Genomic DNA, 19,508 nt, shown 5'->3' on the forward strand with positions numbered 1-19,508 from the left:
GGTCCTTGCCCTGAGTGAGCCACAGGAGGTCTCTGAGCAAGGAGGGACATGATTGACCCAGGTGTCCCGGTTCCCTCAGACTATGGGATGAGGTGGGAATAGCGAGAAGTGAGGAGACTGCTGTGATGGTCCAAACAAGATCCTGGAGCCAAGTCGAATTTTGACGCTTTTCTCTCCCACTCTGTTTCCCATTTACCAGCTTCTACGGAAGAGGCACATAGGAAACGACATTGTGACCATCATCTTCCAGGAGCCGGGGGCACTGCCTTTCACTCCCAAGAACATCCGCTCACACTTTCAGCATGTCTTTATCATTATCCGAGCCCACAACCCCTGCACTGACAATGTTGGCTACAGGTATGTACCTCCCCACATGGCTCCAAGGAGCCACCCAGGGGATTGCCCCACCCCACTCCTATTTTCTTAAATCCCAAAAGCTATTTCCAGCATGCAGAGAGACAGATAGTGAGCAGTGAGATAGCTCAAGTGGGGTGCCTCCTGTATTTCGTATTTGTGCTTCAGCAGGGGAGCTCTTTCCACACCCTCCCCCACCCTGTAAGAGAATGATTCTCAGCCAGAAAGGGGCATAGTGTCCCAATTTTTATATTTTCCAGGAATTTTGAGAAAACTCACCTCTATCTGACTTAAGGCAAGAAGGCAGTTGTATATACCGGCTCACAAATAACAAGTTCAGGCCTAACTAGATCTGTTCCATTGTCCCGTACGTTGCTTTATTTGCTGGCAGCTCTGAGCACAACATCCTTCCAGCTGCAAATCCAGCAAAAAGAGAGTTTGCCTTTTCCAGGAAAAGAAGCTCCAGGATTGAGGCTTGTTGACCTGGCTGGGGCTCAGGTACCCATCCAAGAGCAAAACCACTAGCTGCACCTAGGCATCAGGTGTGTGAGGAGTAAGGTCCCAAGGGGAAGTTGGTAGAGGGAAGGATGGAGGCAGGGCAGGCAGGAACCCCCTCGGGAGGTACTGCTGAGGTTTTTGGTTTACTGATCAACAAGTAACACAGGCCTCAAACCATTCAGTATCTTCTCCAAGCACATGTTGTCACCCGGTCCCCAAATAAAAAGCACTCTGGGTGTGGGGTGAGGTAGATTTGTGGTCCTTGGAAAACCAGCCAATGAATAGTTCAGGCCCAGGGTCAGCAGTTTACCCTAGAACAGCGCTGCAAACTCTGGGAAATGGGCTAGGAAGTGATATTTCCCGTCTTTTGAAAACGATTTGAAATTCAAAAGATAGAAAAGGTAAAATTAAACAGTAGAAAGTGATCCAAGTCTCCCACCTTTGACCCCACACCAGCCCAGTTGCCCTTACAGAGGCAACTCCTGGTAACATTCTGATATTTTGTGCACATACAGGCAAATACTTATAGGTTTTTCTTTTCTACCTTTTTAATACAGAAGGTAGCATATCACACACACTGTCCTGCACCTTATATTTTTTTCACTCGATAGTCCTTGAGATCTTTCCAAACCAAAACACAAAGTGCTTTTTCATTCCTTATGACTGTGCAATATTCCATCATAGGGATGCCTGAGAATCTTCCTCCATCCCTGTCATTTGGGTTGTTTCCTGTCACCTGCTATTACAGTACATCCTGCAATGAATAACTATTTGTACTCTTATTGTACACATGTCCAAGTAGACAGCTGGAGAAATTCCTAAAAATGGAGAGATGAAGTCAAAGGATATGTCCGTGGGTGCATTGGTAGCCTTGGTGGAATTGCCAGAATCTAACAGTTTCTTCTCAGCTAGTGTCTGAGAGAAGAGAGGGGGGTCCCAGTATGTGGCACTTGCTGTTAAGGACCATTGTGCTGGATGTGTGGCAGGGCCTCCATGCAACACAGGCCCAGGCCTGAGCCCCCCGCTCCACCCCTGCCACCCCTCACCCATTTGTTTCAGCAGCAGCTGCAAGTGCCTATGCCTTGTGGCTTGAGGTCACTCAGATGATGTCCCATGCTCCTCGGCAGTTGAAAGATAGCCCTGGTGAGGGAAGATGGAGTTGTTCTTGGCTGTGCATGGGTACATGCACACATTTGGAGGAGGAAGTTGTCCGCTCATCACACATCAGAGGCAGAGGCTGAGCAAGGTTGGGTGGTTCTTCTCCCCTTCCTCGCCACCCTAAAAAGAACAGGAAATAATACAACAGAAGCCCCTGTACCTACAACCAGATTTAACAGATGTTAACATTCTGCCATATTTGTTTCAGCTCTCTCCTCTTTATTTTTAAGAAAGAAAATGTTAGAGATACAATCAAAGCTGCAACCTCACCCTCCTTACCTCTTTCCCCACAGGCAGCTCCTCTCTAGACAAACCTTACCCTGTCCCCGCTGTGTTCCCAAACATGTTTGTCACAGCACTCATCACACTTTCAAAATGACTTAGTGAGATGGCCCTTGCCTCCCTTGAAGGTAACCTTGTGTCATGTTCATCTTCATGTGTCTATCACGGCACAATCCTTGCCATAAGTGGGGCCTCAAGACATTTTTGCTGGCTAGACAGATGTCTGACCCAAACACTGGGGACACTGAGAAAATAGTTGTTGAATAATTGTGAATACTCTAGAAATACTTAGTGAGCTACAGTGAGCAGATGACCTGGTGTCACACCATCTCCTGGTGGTGGGACAAGTTGTTCTCCTTTCCCATTTCAAAAGTGCTGTTTCCAAATAGTACACCAGCATCCCTGTAGCCTGGGAGCTGTGAAAATCCAGCCCCTCCTGTTAGGGAAGTTAGAATCCAGCTGTTCTGATTGTCCAGAAATCTTCAGCAGCTTACAGTTTCATGATTTTTAAAATTACAAATCAGGACTGTGGGAAAAGCCAAAATCTGTCACTATAAACAGCCACATGCTGAATGAAGAAATTGCAAAGCTATTCACATCTGTAAAGCACAGTCTGAATGCATTGTTGTTTAATTAGAGAGACGGTGAGGTCATCTCATCCATCCCTCTCTGCCTGGGGATAAGGCCATGCCCACAAGGTTAAATACTTGCTTATTCTCATGATCAGGATGAAAAGTGCTAACACACCACCAAAGTCCTGCTTGGCCTGGCCCCTGGTAACCTTACCAGTCTCCTGCTCTTTGCTTTCTGACCTCTTTCTCTTTCCTGGTCAGGCACATGCTGCACCCTCCCTTTAGCTCTTCCTCTGGCTCCTGCTCAGCCTTAGATCCCAGCTTCATTGTCACTTCCTCAGAGAGGCCCTCTCGGATTCCCCCTGTCCAAATCAGGTCCTTCTATTGTTCTGTCATATCCATTTCCTTTTTTGTCTTTATAAGTTAATTTGTGAGTATGTTTAGTATGTCTCTCCTCCTAGATTAAAGGCTCAGGAGGGTAGGGACCACTATATCCCAATGCCCAAGGAGTGGGCATCCCAGAAATGGTTGTCAAATGAATGTTGTACTGGCCACCTTGTGTTGGGAGTCAAAACCAATAAGCTTACATGGTATTTGGGGTTCATGGAATATGTTTTAATCAAGACTCTCATTATTTAGCCCTACCTGGTTTGGCTCAGTGGACCGAAGGATCCCAGATTTTATTTCGGTCAAGGGCACATACCTCGGTTGCAGGCTTCTCGGCTCATGCAGGAGGCAACCAATGTGTTTCTCTCACATCAATATTTCTTTCTGTCTTTCCTTCTCTCTTACACTCTAAAAAAATCAGTGGAGTCCTGGCTTGTTTGGCTGAGTGGATGGAGCGTCGGCCTGTGGACTGAAGGTCCCGGGTTCGAATCCCATTGGGGGTGCATGCCCGGGTTGCAGGCTCCATCCCCGGTGGGGGGCGTGCAGGAGGCAGCCAATCAATGATTCTTTCTCATCATTGACGTTTCTATTTCTCTCTCCCTCTCCCTTCCTCTCTGAGATCAATAAAAGTATTTTTTTCAAGAATCAATGGAGCCGAAACCGGTTTGGCTCAGTGGATAGAGCATCGGCCTGCGGACTGAGAGGTCCCAGGTTCGATTCTGGTCAAGGGCATGTACCTGGGTGGGAGATGTGCAGGAGGCAGCTGATCGATGTTTCTCTCTCATCGATGTTTCTAACTCTCTATCTCTCTCCCTTCCTCTCTGTAAAAAATCAATAAAATATATTTTTAAAAAAAAAAGAATCAATGGAAAAATATCCTCAGGTGAGGATTAAAAAATACTTTTTTAAAAATCTCATTATTTAAAAAATTGTCCTACAGTAGGAAGAGAAACAGGAAATCTCTCTTTCTCTCTCTCTCTCTCTCTCTCTCTCTCTCTCTCTCTCTCTCTCTCCATATATATATATATATATATATATATATATATATATATTTAAAATTTATTTCAGAGAGGGAGGGAGAGAGAGGTAGAAATATCAATAATGAGAGGGAATCATTGATAGGCTGCCTCCTACACACCCCACATTGGGGATCTAGCTTGCAACCCAGGCATGTGCCCTGACCAGGAATTGAACTGTAGCCTCCTGGTTCAACCACTGAGCAGGAAGTCTTTTCTAACACCATACTCTCGAGTTGAAGTTGTTGTAGAGGCCCAGTATCGTACTCTAAGAAAAACTTACCGAACTTATTGCTCACTCATTTACAGCAACTCGTACCATTTTTTAATCATCGTATTTAAACAGTATAACTCGCGGTGACTCTGAGCCCCTTGAAATGTCTTTCATCAAGAGTCATCCTCCCCAGTCCTGGGTGATCACTTTGGCAGATGCCACACCTATTTGCTTGATGTTAGAAATTATCTGTCTTTTAGCCACTGGTTCTTGACTCAGTTTGCTCATTAGAATGTGCAAAGATACTCATCAAATCTCCACATTCTTTCCTCCATAGAGGGTCAGGGCTGCTTCTGCCTGAAAGCCTCTGTGGATCAGGTGCAGGGAGGTTTACCTCTCCTCTGTTTCTCCACCTTGCACTTCCTCCCCCAGTCCTGCTGACAGCCATGTCTCACCTGTCCAGGGTTGGAGCGCAAGGGAAAAATGAGTCCAGGCAGTGTCACTGAGACTGATTGAAGCTGGCTGCATGCTCTCCGGGCTCCTCCAATTATAAGGATCACCTAGAAGGCCCCTAGCTGGGGGTGGAGCAAGGATAATGGGGCTCCACCCAGCTTTCCCTAAACATTACCTCCCTCTCTCTATAGTTTGCATAGTGGGTGAGGAATTTGGGGGAACAGGTTTTATATCATTTCCTCTTTTTCATTCTCAGTTGCTATCTGATTTTTATCATGGTGGCATCTTGGTCAAAACTGAAGTAGACAGGGTCCCATTCTAACTTCCTATCACAATGAATTTTCAAAATGACCTTGTTGAGATGATTTATATCACTCAGGCGTTCTGTAGTAATACTGCTTGACTCCCCTTTGCCCCCCTTAAACTCAGTGACTCACACATTTGCAGGTGAGCTGTGGTCTAGCTGGCCTTTTCTCCAGGGCACAGGTCGGGTCTATGTCTGCTCCAAGTGGCCCTCATCCCTCTGGGACCGGTAGGCCATTTAGAGCGTACTCATCTCATGGCAGGAGCACAGGAAGCGAGCCCAGCTCCCACCCACCACCCCCTACCCACCCCCCCACCCCCCCACACACACACACATTGCATGCCTTTGCTTGACAGTCATTGACTAAATCAAATCATGTGACCAGGCCCATGATCAGTGAGGTAGGGGTAGACCTGTCCACAAAGGAAAGGAAGGAGTGAATTTTTGCCAGATTCTAAAGTACCCCAGTCTATATATATGTAAAATGAGAATATTTGAAGTTAAATAGTGCAGGAGAATTATTCTTTAAATATCAACAGGTATTATAACATCTACTGTATAAGAAGTAAAAAATGCATGTATGTGCCCTAAGACTTTCTAAAGTTTCCAGTCTAGTTAGCTAGCAACTAACTAATTAGAGGTAAACTTCCATTCTTAAAAAGGTGAGCTCTGTTTCTGATCGTATATTTTCTTTCTGAAGGGGATCTCAAGTGCCTTTCTTTCTACCATCTAAATGATTTCTCCCTCTTCAGTATGGCTGTGACCCGATCCAAAGATGCTCCTCCTTTTGGTCCCCCCATCCCCAGTGGAACCACATTCCGAAAATCTGATGTCTTCAGAGACTTCTTGTTGGCCAAGGTGATTAATGCAGAGAATGCTGCACACAAGTCCGACAAGTTCCACACTATGGCCACCAGGACCCGCCAAGAGTACCTCAAGGATCTGGCAGAAAACTGTATCTCCAACACACCCATCGATTCCACTGGCAAATTCAACCTCATCTCCCTGACCTCCAAGAAGAAGGAGAAGACCAAAGCTCGGGCGGGCGCTGAGCAGCACAGCTCGGGGGCCATCGCCTGGAGGGTCGCGGCTCAGGACTATGGCCAGGGGATGGAAATCGACTGCATTTTGGGCATTTCCAACGAGTTTGTGGTACTCCTGGACCTACACACCAAGGAGGTGGTATTCAACTGCTACTGCGGGGATGTCATTGGCTGGACCCCAGACTCCTCAACGCTAAAAATCTTCTATGGGCGAGGGGACCACATCTTCCTGCGGACCACAGAGGGCTCTGTGGAGGACATAAGGGACATTGTCCAGAGACTGAAGGTAAGGTCGAGACAGCAAGGGCTACAGCGGTTCTGTGGTTTGGCAGAGGCCTTAGGAACCACTGAAATGCCTTCCCTTGCCCTGTCAATTAGGCCAGGACCCTAATTGGCCCCAAAAGAATCAAAATTGTCCCTTATACATAGGGGTGTACTGGTTGCTACAGCCTAAGTTTTTTCTGGGGAAGGTGTGGGTCAGGGATCTGAGATTGTCCATGTCAATACCTTAGGAGAACAAAGGCATATTTATTCACTCTAGGTCAGTAGTTCTCAACCTTCCTAAAGCCAAGACCCTTTAATACAGTTCCTCATGTTGTGGTGACCCCCAACCATAAAATTATTTCCGTTGCTACTTCATAACTAATTTTGCTGCTGTTATGAATCGTAATGTAAATATCTGATAAGCAGGATGTATTTCATTGTTACAAATTGAACATAATTAAAGCATAGTGATTTATCACAAAAACAATATGTAATTATATATATGTTTTCTGATGGTCTTAGGCAACCCCTGTGAAAGGGTTGTTTGACCCTCAAAGGGGTTGAGACCCACAGGTTGAGAACCGCTGCTCTAGATGTTGATAGAAAACATAAGTTTAAGCTTATATTAAAAATGTAAGGTTACCTCCCAGAAGAATTAATAGAGTGAAAAGCTTCCAGGCCATTCAAGGACAGGGCATAAGCTGGGGTTGGGGGAGGGGGTGGAGGGCAGGGAGGGAAGGGGAGAGATATCAGAAAGCATGATAAAAGAAACAAAACAGCCCAGCCTGTGTGGCTAAGTGGTTGAGCATCGACCCAGGAACCAAGAGATTCCCAGTCAGGGCACAGACCCAGGTTGCAGGCTCGATCCCCAGTAGAGGCAATGCAGGGGGCATTCTCATCATTGATGTTTCTATCCCTCTCTCCCTCTCCCTTCCTCTCTCTGAAATCAATTTTTAAAAATTCATTTTAAAAAACACCATAAAATTATATGGCAGGAATAATTCCACATCAGTAATCACAATAAATGTGAACGATTTAACTACTTCTATTAAAAGACAAAGATTCAGTATGGATAGAAATCTTACCCTGGTGGGCAGCTCAGACTCAGACCACTGGCCAAACCAAGGGTGACAGATTGGTTTCAAGTCAGGTAACAACTTCCTAACAACTGCTTGTAGCATTGTGCTAAGAAGTGCTCAGATTGGCCTTGACTGGGTATCTCAATTGGTTAGAGCATTGTTTCAATGCACCAAGTTTACAGGTTCAATCCCCAGTCAGGGAACATACAAGAATCAACCAATGAATGTATAAATAAGTGGAACAACAAATCAATCTCTCTCTCCCTTTCTCCCTCTCTCCCTCCCTCCTCTCTCTCTCTCTCTCTCTCTCTCTCTCTCTCTCTCTCTCCCTCTCCCTCTCCCTCTCCCTCTCCCTCTCCCTCTCTCCCCCTCTCTCCCCCTCTCCCTTTCTCTCTCTTAAATCAGTAAATTTAAATTTAAAACAAAAAGTACTCAGGCCACATCTGAGGTCCATGAGAAGGAATGCTGTGGTCAGTGATTGGCTGTTAGTGAATTGAACAGAATGGCACGTCTTGGGTGCGAAATAGAGAAGGTAGTGTAGCACAGGAGCCAAGAACACAGGTTCAAGAATCTGAAGACCTGCCTTCAAGTCCTGGCACTGCCACTTACCAGCTGTGTGACCTTGAGCCAATTTGCTTAACTGCTATGTGACTCAGTTTCTCCATCTAAAAATGGGAATGATAATCATCCTACGTCACATGGAAGTTTTAAGCATTGGATGAGTTATATTGCTTAGATAAGCTTGCTTGACTTGGTGGGCTGTGGCCTCTGGATGCCACTGTCAGCTGGCTATCTTTGCCTTTCTAGGCCTTTGCACTCTGTGATTCAGTTCAAGTTGGATTGGTAAAGCCCTACTCTCAGCTTCCCTCACTCCAAAATTCATGCTCAGGTTTGGTATTTAGATTTTCCATTGGGATATGAAGTCCATGAACCAGAGCCTCTGCTTTGCTCACTTATCTCATTTCTGTAGATAAGGGCTGGCACATAGTAGCTGTTCAATCAGTACTGATTAGTTGGTTAGTTGAAAGAGTTTATTGAACCCTGCTTCTGTGTAATCATTTTACATGCATGATTTCACAATCCTCCAACCACCCCCATGGAGTATAAGTGCTGTTCTTATACCCACTTGACAGATGAGGAAATTGAGACTCAGAGAAGTATAGGTACTCACATAAGGTCATACAGCCAGTAGATGGCAGACTAGGATCTGAATCCAGGTGTTTCTGACTCCAAAATCGATTTGTGCCCTAACTCAAGACTGGTAGCTTACTGCTTACTCAGCATGTCCATTTGAGTGTCTATAAGCCCCTAAAAACACGTCCAAGAGCAAACTCCTAGTTTTCCTGCCCCTGCCTCCCAGAGTTTTTCTGTCTCAGTAAAGCACAAGTTGGCACTTCATTTGTTGAGGTCAGAAGCCTTGGCATCAGCCTTGCTCCCCTCTTTCTGTCACACCCACATCCAGTCTGTCAGCTCCACGTCCAGTAGGCACATCCAGCTACTCCTAGGCTTCTACTGCCTCCACCCTGGCCTTTCCTAGACTATCCAATAGCCTCCTTACAGTCTCCCTTGCGTCCATCTTTGCTGCCCTATGATCTGTTCTCAGCATGGTAGTCAGAGGTACCTGATCATGTCACTGCTGTGCTCAAAATCCTCAGCTCACTCTAGGTAAAGCCAAAGTCCTTATGGTGGCCCGTGAGGTCCTACATGAGGTCAGCCTCTCTGACCTCATCTCTCATCACTGCTCTGCTCCAGGCACACAGATTTTTGATGTTTCCTCAGTGTGCTAGGCAGGCATCCAACCTCAGGGCCTTTGCACTGCCTGTGCCCTCTCACTGGAACAATTTTCTTGATCTGCACATGGCTCACTTCCTCCTCTCCTACAGGCCTTTATTTATATGTCACTTTGTCAGTGAGGCCTCGTTATCTAAAATTGTAAACCCTCTCCACCCATTGCCCCGCTTTAATTTTCCCCATAACTTACCACCATTTGAAGTGTTTTTTTATATATGTTGTTCACCACTATTCTCAGCACCGAGTCCAGCACCTGGTATTGCAGTAAACATTCAGTGAACTTGTACTGAATGCATGCATGTATACCACCCTGTAGTAAAAGCAAAAATGAACATTTATGGAGGACTGTGTCAGACCCTGCTCAACGCCTTGTGCAACTTTGCATTTCTCCCTCAAAAGGGCCCAGTAAGGGAAATACCATTGTCATCTGTGAAGTTGAGGAAACTGAGGCGCAGAGAGGTAAAGTGGCTTGCCCAGGACCCAGAGTGAGTTAAGTGCCTGAGTTCTTCCTCCCCAAATCCTGACAGCAGATTGCACATTTTACCCACATCCTTTTTTTTTTTCATCTGGTTCTTTATTTAAAATTAAATATATTGGGATAACATTGGTTAATAACATTATACAAGTTTCAATTGTACAATTCTGTAATACATTGCCTGCATATTGCATTGTATGTTCACTGCCCAAAGCCCAGTCTTCTTTCACCTATTTTTTTAAATTAAATCTTTATTGTTCAGATTATTACAGTTGTTCCTCTTTTTTCCCCTCATAACTCCCCTCCACCCGGTTCCCACCCCACCCTTTGCCCTTACCCCCCTCACTGTCCTCATCCATAGGTGTACGATTTTTGTCTAGTCTCTTCCCGCACCCCCCACACCCTTCCTCCCCCCCCCCCAAGAATAGTCAGTCCACTCCCTTTCTATGCTCCTGATTCTATTATATTCACCAGTTTATTCTGTTCATCAGATTCTGTATTCCCTTGATTTTTAGATTCACTTGTTGATAGATGTGTATTTGTTGTTCATAACTTGTTTCTTTACCTTTTTCTTCTTCTTCCTCTTCTTAAAGGATACCTTTCAGCATTTCATATAATACTGGTTTGGTGGTGATGAACTCCTTTAGCTTTTTCTTATCTGTGAAGCTCTTTATCTGACCTTCAATTCTGAATGATAGCTTTGCTGGGTAAAGTAATCTTGGTTGTAGGTTCTTGCTATTCATCACTTTGAATATTTCTTGCCATTCCCTTCTGGCCTGCATAGTTTCTATTGAGAAATCAACTGACAGTCATATGGGTACTCCCTTGTAGGTAACTGACTGTTTTTCTCTTGCTGCTTTTAAGATTCTCTCTTTGTCTTTTGCTCTTGGCATTTTAATTATGATGTGTCTTGGTGTGGTCCTCTTAGGATTCCTTTTGTTTGGGGTTCTCTGCGCTTCCTGGACTTGTAAGTCTATTTCTTTCACCAGGTAGGGGAAGTTTTCTATCATTATTTCTTCAAATAGGTTTTCAATGTCTTGCTCTCTCTCTTCTTCTGGCACCCCCATAATTCAGATGTTGATACGCTTGAAGTTGTCTCAGAGGCTCCTTACACTCTCTTCATATTTTTGGATTCTTTTTTCTTTTTGTTTTTCCGGTTGGGTCTTTTTTGCTTCTTCATATTTCAAATCTTTGACTTGATTCTTGGGATCCTCTAGTCTGCCGTTGGATCTCTGTATAATATTCTTTTTTAAAGAATATGTGTGTGTGTGTGTGTGTGTGTGTATATATATATATATATATATATATATATATATATATATATATAATTGACTTTTTTACAGAGAGGAAGGGAGAGGGATAGAGAGTTAGAAACATCGATGAGAGAGAAACATCGATCAGCTGCCTCCTGCACATTCCCCACTGGGGATGTGCCCACAACCAAGGTACATGCCCTTGACCGGAATTGAACCTGGGACCCTTGAGTCCGCAGGCCGATGCTCTATCCACTGAGCCAAACTTGTTAAGGCTGTACAATATTTGTTATTTCAGTCAGTGTATGCTTAATTTCTAGTTGGTCCTTTTTCATATCCTCAAGGGTCTCAGTAGATTTATGGAGGGTCTCACTAAATTTATCAGTGGTTTATCTAGAAGATTCTTGAGTAACCTTATAATTGTGGTTTTGAACTCTATATCCAGTATTTTGCTTTCCTCCATTTCTGTCATTTGTGACCTGTTTTTTTGTATCCTCATTTTGGCTGCTTCCCTGTGTTGATAGAGTGGCTTTCTGTGCTAGGTGTCCTATAGGGCGCAGTGACTCAGCCTCCCCAATTACCTGAGGTTGACACTCTTGGCGCACCCTCTTGTGGGCTGTGTGCACAGTCTTGTTGTAATTAAGCCTTGATTGTTGTAGGTATCACTGGGAGGAATTGACCTCCAGGCCAATTGGCTGTGAGAATCTGCTGTATCTACGGTGGGAGAACTCCTGTGCTGGAGACACCCTTATGGGGCAAGACTTGCTTCAGTGGGGCTTTGGTGCTCACTGAGTCTGCCCCCTGAGTGTGTCCCTTATGGATCTGAGGAGTTGTAATATGCATGGTCCCACTCTGACCACTAGGTAGACTGGCTCTTGGATCTCTAAGGAGGTGCTAATTTAGCCTCTACCTGAGGCTACCCAGCAGGAGCTACAGAGAGATCTGCAGATTCCTCTTCTTTGTTTGGGGTTTGGAGGTGCCCAGATGAGGCCCAGCTGTGAAGCAGTGCAAGCTGCTGTGGGGCCTTGGGCCTTCTTTTGGATGTTCTGGGTCTCTCTGACCCAGCTGCATTTTGTTAGGTAATTTTAGAGTGCAAAGGGCCAGGTCATTCATATGCAAAAGCCTCTGCACACAGCTTGGGTGAGGCGGGGTCTCAGGGAATCAACAGGGCGGAGCAAACAGCTATGACTGATCCTCAGCCCTGCCCTCAGAGGCCCTATGTCTCAGTGTCCCAATAATCACTGCAAGCACCTCTTAGAGAAAGCCGCCCTCAAGTTCTGCCCAATGCCAGACAGTCCAGTTTCTCCCCGTATGAGTCTGGGTCCCCAGATACTTGCCCGGAACTGGAGTTCAGAGCAGTCGGGAGCTTGAGACTCCCTCCCGATTGAAAAAGACAACCACGTCCTCAGTTGCCAGCCTTTTCCGCGCACGCCTCCGTATCTCTGCACTTTACTTCCGCACCTCCTCTGAGTCTCAGTGTGCTTTTCTCTTTCCCTCTAGTTGTAGAATTTCCACTCAGCCAGCCTTCCTGTGGTTCTGGATGGTGTCCGTTTTGTCTTTTAGTTGTATTTTTGAAGTGGTTTTGCGAGGCAGCAATTTCAGGTGTTTACCTATGCTGCCATCTTGGTTTCTCCTCCCCACATCCTCTTTGTGCCACTTTGTCCCATGCCCACCCCATGCCTACTGTGGGTGTGGTGCTTCTAGAGCACACTTCTGCAGCCCTCCTCACCATCTCAGTGCCCCAAAGCCCACTGAGAGACCAGGTGGCCAGGTAGTGATGATAAGCCATCTTCTGTGAAGGGCTGGCCCATCTGAAACGACTTCATGATGGTGAGTCTCTTTTCTTAAGTACTTCAGGGTGAGGAGTCCACACCCTTCCTCCCCACAGAACTGGGATTCGGACATCATCTTTTACTAAATCAAGAAGTTTTATTATGTGCAGGCCCTTGGTGGAGCAATGCTGAGATATAGCAGTGACTATGATGGGCCCAAGCCTGCCCTCCTGGTGCTCCCACCTGAGGCCTAAATACCACGAGGCGTGTTAAAGGTGCCAGGGGAACCTATCATGGGAGACAGTCTCAACATGCAGGGTGACTGCAGCCCCAGACATATTCAGTTAGGTACCAAACCTTAACATCAAAGGATTTTATATGAATATAGCTCTCTGGCTTCTCTTAAAAATGGCCTGAGTTTGCACAGGACAGTAATCAGCTGTAGCAGAGGTTGGGTGCCCCCTTTAGATGATACAAAAAGCATACCATTTGGTCATGGTTCCACCAACCTTCATCTCACATTACCCACCTAGCACCCCAGCTTGTGAGCCTGCCCCCCAGGGTTGGGGGCACTTCCATGAGTATATTACTTTTATACTGTGACTAGAGCAATAAAGAAGAATCATCCTGGTGAAGAGCAAGGGACAAAGAAACAAAAGAGCAAACGGCAGGGGGAGCAGCAGGGGATACAGCACAGTGGCTGAAAGCTGGAGTTCCAGAGTCAGGACCTAGAGGAACTGACATCGCCTCAAGTTTCGGCACCCAATAAAATAAGCAAATTATTAATCTAGCGAAATTGGGCATATCAAAGGCATACCTAGCGCCTGGTACACAAAGATCAGTCCTCAGGAAAATGAGCTTTCAGAGGGGGGCTTGGGGCAGTGTGGCTGCATGACACGGCAGAGGTTCCTTCAAACTGATCTGTGTGTTTGGTCTGGTGTTCCCTCTGCCATTGGACCATTCTGGAACCTTGTAAACTTCAGGAATGGATCTCTCCTTCGGGCAGTGATTTCTTTGGTTTGTTACAAAAGCAAAGGGGACAGACACAGTAGTTTCAGGACACTGAGACAGTTGTCCTACCAGCTCCTGTCCAAAATGATCCAAAGTAACTGTGGGTAGTTGTAGACTGAGCTGCTTGTAGCTGAAATAAGGTGGGCGTTTAATACTCTCGTGCTTAGTGCTCAGGCTGGTCAAGGCTGTCAAGGACAGGGCTCACATCCCTTCCATCTTGTAGTTTCTCCTTTTCCTTCAGGCACTCCATACCCACATCCCTGTCTGCTGGGAAGGAGAATGTGTGAGCATGGAGAACAAGCAATTTTCTTTTTAAAAACACAAGTAGAAGTTCCATCACTTTAACTCATATCCTGATAGCCAAAGCGAAGTCATATGTCCACACCCAGCTGTGGGGAAAGCTGAGAAATGTGGACCCCAACTAGGTGGCCCTGTACCCATCAGAACTCTAACTTGCGGTGGGGGGTGGGAGAGTCTTACTACTAAAGGGAAGGAGGGGAGAATGGAGTTTGAAGGCCATTAGCAGTTCTGCTGCAGCATTGTCTGAGCTGCTTGGGCCCCCCAGAAGATTGGGCCCTCCCCAGGACTCCCAGGGCTGGTGTGGCCTAATTGGTCACGGGCACAAACACAGACGTGCAGACTTGTCTCTATAATCCACAGCCAAATTCTTTGGACACAAGGGTGACTGCTTCAAAGGGAAGAAATTTCGACTCCCAAAGTAGAAGTAATAGACCAGGATAGATCCAGTCATACTTTCTCTTTGAGGCTCTAAACAATTTTTTAATTGATTTGAGAGCGACATAAAGAAAAATATTGATTTGTTGTTCCACTTATATATGCATTTATTTGTTGATTCTTATATGTGCCCTGATCACGGATTGAACCCACGACCTTGGCATATTGGGACAACGCTCTAATCAGCTGAGCTACCTGGCCAGGGAAGCACTAGACTTTTTTTTTAAGTAAAAGGATTTGCATAATGAACGCCTAGCCTCATCCATAATCATTAGCCATGGCCAACCTTATATCTTCTTTCCCTCCCCCTAATCATTTTGAAACAAATCCTAGACATCCTGTCATTTTAATATTTATCTCTAAAACATATAGACCCTTAAAACGTTTTGTTATTATCATATGTAGAGAATTAATAATAACATCTTATTGTTATGTAAACAGGCTAGGCAATGAAATCAATTATGGGATCTCAATCAAAAATTTCCTAGGAAAGAATAGAAAGTACCAGAGTACACCCCCGTGAGTAAGGATTTCCACTCTTTTGTGGCGTTCCCTGCTGGGGTCCAACCCCAGCAGGTCCAGGGGTCCCCAAAGGTGTGGACGGAGTCGGCGAAGAAGGAATGACACGGAGACAGCGTTCAGTTGATCAGCAGCCTAGCCAGGATCTCTAGCCAGGATCTCCAGCCAAGTTCTGGTCTGGATCTCCAGCAAAGTTCTGGTTAGGCTCTCCAGCCAGGTTCTGTGTCCATGTTCTCTTGCTAGGTTCTCCAGCAAGGTTCTGTAGCCATGTTCCCTCGCTAGGTTCTCCAGCCAGGTTCTGTCCAGGTTCTCCAGCCAGGTTCAGTCACCAGGTTCTAGTCAGGTTCTCTTGCCATGTTCTATCCAGGTTCTGTGACCAGGTTCTGTCTCTAGGTTCTTCAGCCAGGTTCTCTCGCTAGGTTCTGTCTCTAGGTTCAGTCTCCAGTTTCTGTCCAGGATCTTTTGCCATGTTCTCTCCAGCGAAGTTCTTCTGTCTCTAGGTTCTGTATAGGTTCTATGTCTAGGTTCTGTGTAGGTTCTGTGTCTAGGTTCTGTGTCTGGGTTCTGTGTCTGGGTTCTGTGTCTAGGTTCTGTGTCCTGTTGTCTTGTTACATCTGTATTTATACCAGTTGATTCCAATCCTATCAATCTCTATTCCAAAGGTTAGGGCGTTTCTTATCGCCATTCCAGGGAGTAAAGATTATGTAGCTTAAACATGATTGTTCGTAGTTAAAGTGATTAATTACCCGCCTGGCACTTAGTTAAGGGGTTTTATTCCCTCCCTAACTTCAGGGGAAAATCCCTACCTGGGGAAACAACCTTTCTCAGAGAGGTGACCTTGGTTAAAATACATAGTGCCAAGAAGGTGAGCAAACATATTAAGAACAGTATGCCATATATGCCAGGTCCCTTGAAACAGCAAGGATGGACCGGCTCCCGGCAGTTCCCATCTTAGATGTTGCCCTGCTTCCCAAATTTTCACTTTCCAAATCAGGAACCAAACAGATATAGTTTCATTTTCAGGTAAGTTTTTTCTATCCAAACTCACTTCTTTTTTTTTTTTTTAATGTATTTTATTGATTTTTTTACAGGGAAGAAGGGAAAGGGATAGTTAGAAATATCAATGAGAGGAACATCAATCAGCTGCCTCCTGCACACCCCCCACTGGGGATGTGCCCAGAACCAAGGTACACATGCCGTTGACCAGAATTGAACCTGGGACCCTTCAGTCCGCAGGCCAACGCTCTATCCACTGAGCCAAACCAGTTAGGGCCAAACTCTCACTTCTTGCTAACTACAGTCACAAATGTGATCAATTTGGATTGCAAGGAAGATTGTTGTGTGTATGATGTATGTGTACATATGTAAATGCGTAGTGTGGCTTGTGGGATAAATTTTCTTACTGTAAGTCATGGTCAGAAAAGTGTGAAAGCCACCACTCTTATAGGCACATTCAATAGGATAATTTCTAGCCAGGAGTTGACTTCTCACAGGAAATTTAAACCATCACACATTCTCTTTGCTTAATGGAGATTTAGGAAAAGGCAGACAGATCTTGATGGAACTTGCTTAATAGCCATAGTTTGTTAAGTTTCTCTTTTTATCCCAAGAAGAGGATGTGCTAAAGGACCGGGGATTCTGTTCCTTGGAACCTCACATCTATATATGTTTGGAGAACATGGCTTGGCTAGTGACTGCTGCCTCTCTCCGAGGTAATGAGCCACATACTTTCTCTCCAAAAATCAGGATCCTGGGCTGGGACTAGGTGTTTGTGCTCCTGCACCCTGGCATCACCTGGGAGGTTATATGGGGATCAGCTGGGTCTTTGGCCTCAAAGGAAGGAATCTGATCAGGTGTCATCCACAAGAGCTGACCCCCAAACAGCTTATGAAGCTAGATTCCCACCTGTTGCCTGCAGGTGATGACCAACGGCTGGGAGACGGTGGACATGACTCTGCGGCGGAATGGGCTCGGGCAGCTGGGCTTCCACGTGAAGTATGACGGGACTGTGGCTGAGGTAGAAGACTATGGGTTTGCCTGGCAGGCCGGCCTCCGGCAAGGCAGCCGGCTGGTGGAGATCTGCAAGGTGGCTGTGGTCACACTGACCCACGACCAGATGATCGACCTGCTGCGCACCTCCGTCACCGTCAAGGTGGTCATCATCCCACCCTTCGAGGATGGCACACCCCGGAGGTAAGGGAGTTCACCCTGCAAGGTGGGAGGGGCAGTGGAGGTTGACAGCTCCCAGAATACTGACAAGAGGCCTCCCCGGGGTTGTTACTTGAGGCCCTTTGTCATCCGGAAGAGTGGTAATGGTGATGGAGTAGGAGTCAACATTGGCCAAACACATACTGCAAGCCAGTTATGGTTTAAGCGCACCATATGCATATTATCCCATTTCATCTCCACAGCAGCCCCATGAGATGGGCACCCTCAGCAATCTGTTTTCTAGATAATGTATGCAGCATTAAAAGTAACTTGCTCTAGCCCTGGCCAGCGTTCTCAGTGGTTAGAGCATCGGCCCACTTATTAAAGGGTCTCAGGTTCAATTCTTGGTCAAGGGCACATGCCTGGGTTGCAGGTTCAATCCCCAGCCCTGATAGGGGCACATGCGGAAGGCAACCAATTGATGTATCTCTCTTGCATTGATGTTTTTCACTCTCTCCCCCACTCCTTCCCTTCCACTCTCTCTAAATATCAATGGGAAAAATATCCTCCAGTGAGGATTTACCAAAAAAAGAGGTAAATTGCCCCAGAATACACTACACTTCATTGATTTGTTTGGCATATGTTTATTGAGACCTTACTATGTGTGAGCTCTAATCAAAGTGCTCAGGTTAGAGAAGTGAACAGTGCCTCTTCCCTTGGCAGGGAAGGGAAGGCAATCCTATCGAATAAGGAGGGAATATGCTAATTGACTGTCCTGCCCTCAAAGATGGTGGTGCCCACAGCCAATAAGGAGGGAATATGCTAATTTACTGCCCCACCCTTAAAGATGGCCCACAGCCACAAGATGGCTGGCAGGGGAGGGCAGTTGGGGGTGACCAGGCCGGCAGGGTAGCAGATAGACATCGATCAGGCTGACAGGGGAGTGGTTAGGGGGTGATCAGGCTGGCAGGCAGAAGCAGTTAGAGGAAATCAGTCAGGCAGGCAGGCAAGTGGTTGGGAACCAGCAGTCCCGGATTGTGAGAGGGATGTCCCATAGGGATTGGGCCTAAGCCGGCAGTCAGACATCCCCCGAGGGGTCCCAGATTGGAGATGGTGAAGGCTGGGCTGAGGACCACCCCCCCCCCCAGTGCATGAATTTCATGCACTGGGCCTCTAGTCTATATATATAAAAGCCTAAGCGACCAAATGACCAGTTGACCGGTTACTATGATGCATACTGACCACCAAGGGGCAGCTGCTCCATGCAGGAGCTGTTCCCTGGTGGTCAGTGTGCTCCCACAGCCAACCTCCCCCAGCTGGGCAACCTCCCACAGTCTCTCCCCCGCAGCTGGCCAACCTCCCACAGTCTCTCCCCCCCAGCCAGCCAACCTCCCACAGTCTCTCCCCCCCAGCCAGCCAACCTCCCATGGTCTCTCCCCCCACCCCCCCGCCGGCCAACCTCCCACAGCCCCTCCCCCTGGCCAGCCGCCCCCCCCTCCCCCCAGTCGGCCCCAATTGCCAGCCAGGCCGAGTGACCCCACCCATGCACGAATTCATGCACCAGGCCTCTAGTAATTAAATAGGCAGGTAATCTAGGATCAGGCAGCAGTGAGATCTAAGGAGAGGATTAAAGTGTGGTAAATACAGGGTCTGTAGCATGGCAAAGAGCTGCAGACAGAGTGGTCATGGAAGGCTCCTGGGAAGAGGTAGCCATCTGGTTTTCTGGGCCAGAGAGGGACTGGCCAGGGACTTGGAAGTGCAAGTGTATTGGGCATGTTCCTACAGCACAGGGAGGCTGGTATGGCTGGAACAGAGTAAGCAGGGGTGAGAGGTGGGAGAAAGGGACAGAGAGGGACTGAGGGGGCCAATGGCAAATTGAGGGGAGCTTTCTGGACACAATGAGGAGCTTGATATTATTCAGTAGGAAGCCAGTGCAAGTTTTTTTTGTTGTTGTTTGTTTGTTTAAATATATTTTATTGATTTTTTTACAGAAAGGGAGAGGGATAGAGAGTTAGAAACATCGATGAGAGAGAAGCATCGATCAGCTGCCTCCTGCACACCCTCTTCTGAGGATGTGCCTGCAACCAAGGTACATGCCCTTGACCGGAATCGAACCTGGGACCCTTCAGTCCCCAGGCCGACACTATCCAGTGAGCCAAACCAGCTAGGGCACAAGTTTT

The 19,508-nt window shown here is 46.6% G+C and overlaps 1 protein-coding gene across 1 annotated transcript in view; it reads left to right on the plus strand.

Annotated features, from left to right (window-relative positions):
- SIPA1L3 (signal induced proliferation associated 1 like 3) overlaps positions 1-19,508 on the plus strand; it is a gene marked incomplete at its 5' end in the record, with an annotated part of 148,841 nt that overhangs the window by 41,569 nt on the left and 87,764 nt on the right. Inside the window, 3 exons of the mRNA XM_081106713.1 lie at positions 200-357; positions 5,991-6,567; positions 17,099-17,373. Coding sequence (XP_080962839.1) covers positions 200-357; positions 5,991-6,567; positions 17,099-17,373 — 1,010 coding nt within the window. The remainder of the gene's footprint in view (positions 1-199; positions 358-5,990; positions 6,568-17,098; positions 17,374-19,508) is intronic.

The sequence above is a fragment of the Myotis nattereri genome, assembly GCF_964212035.1.
Source record: "Myotis nattereri genome assembly, chromosome: 15".
Lineage (NCBI taxonomy): Eukaryota > Metazoa > Chordata > Mammalia > Chiroptera > Vespertilionidae > Myotis > Myotis nattereri.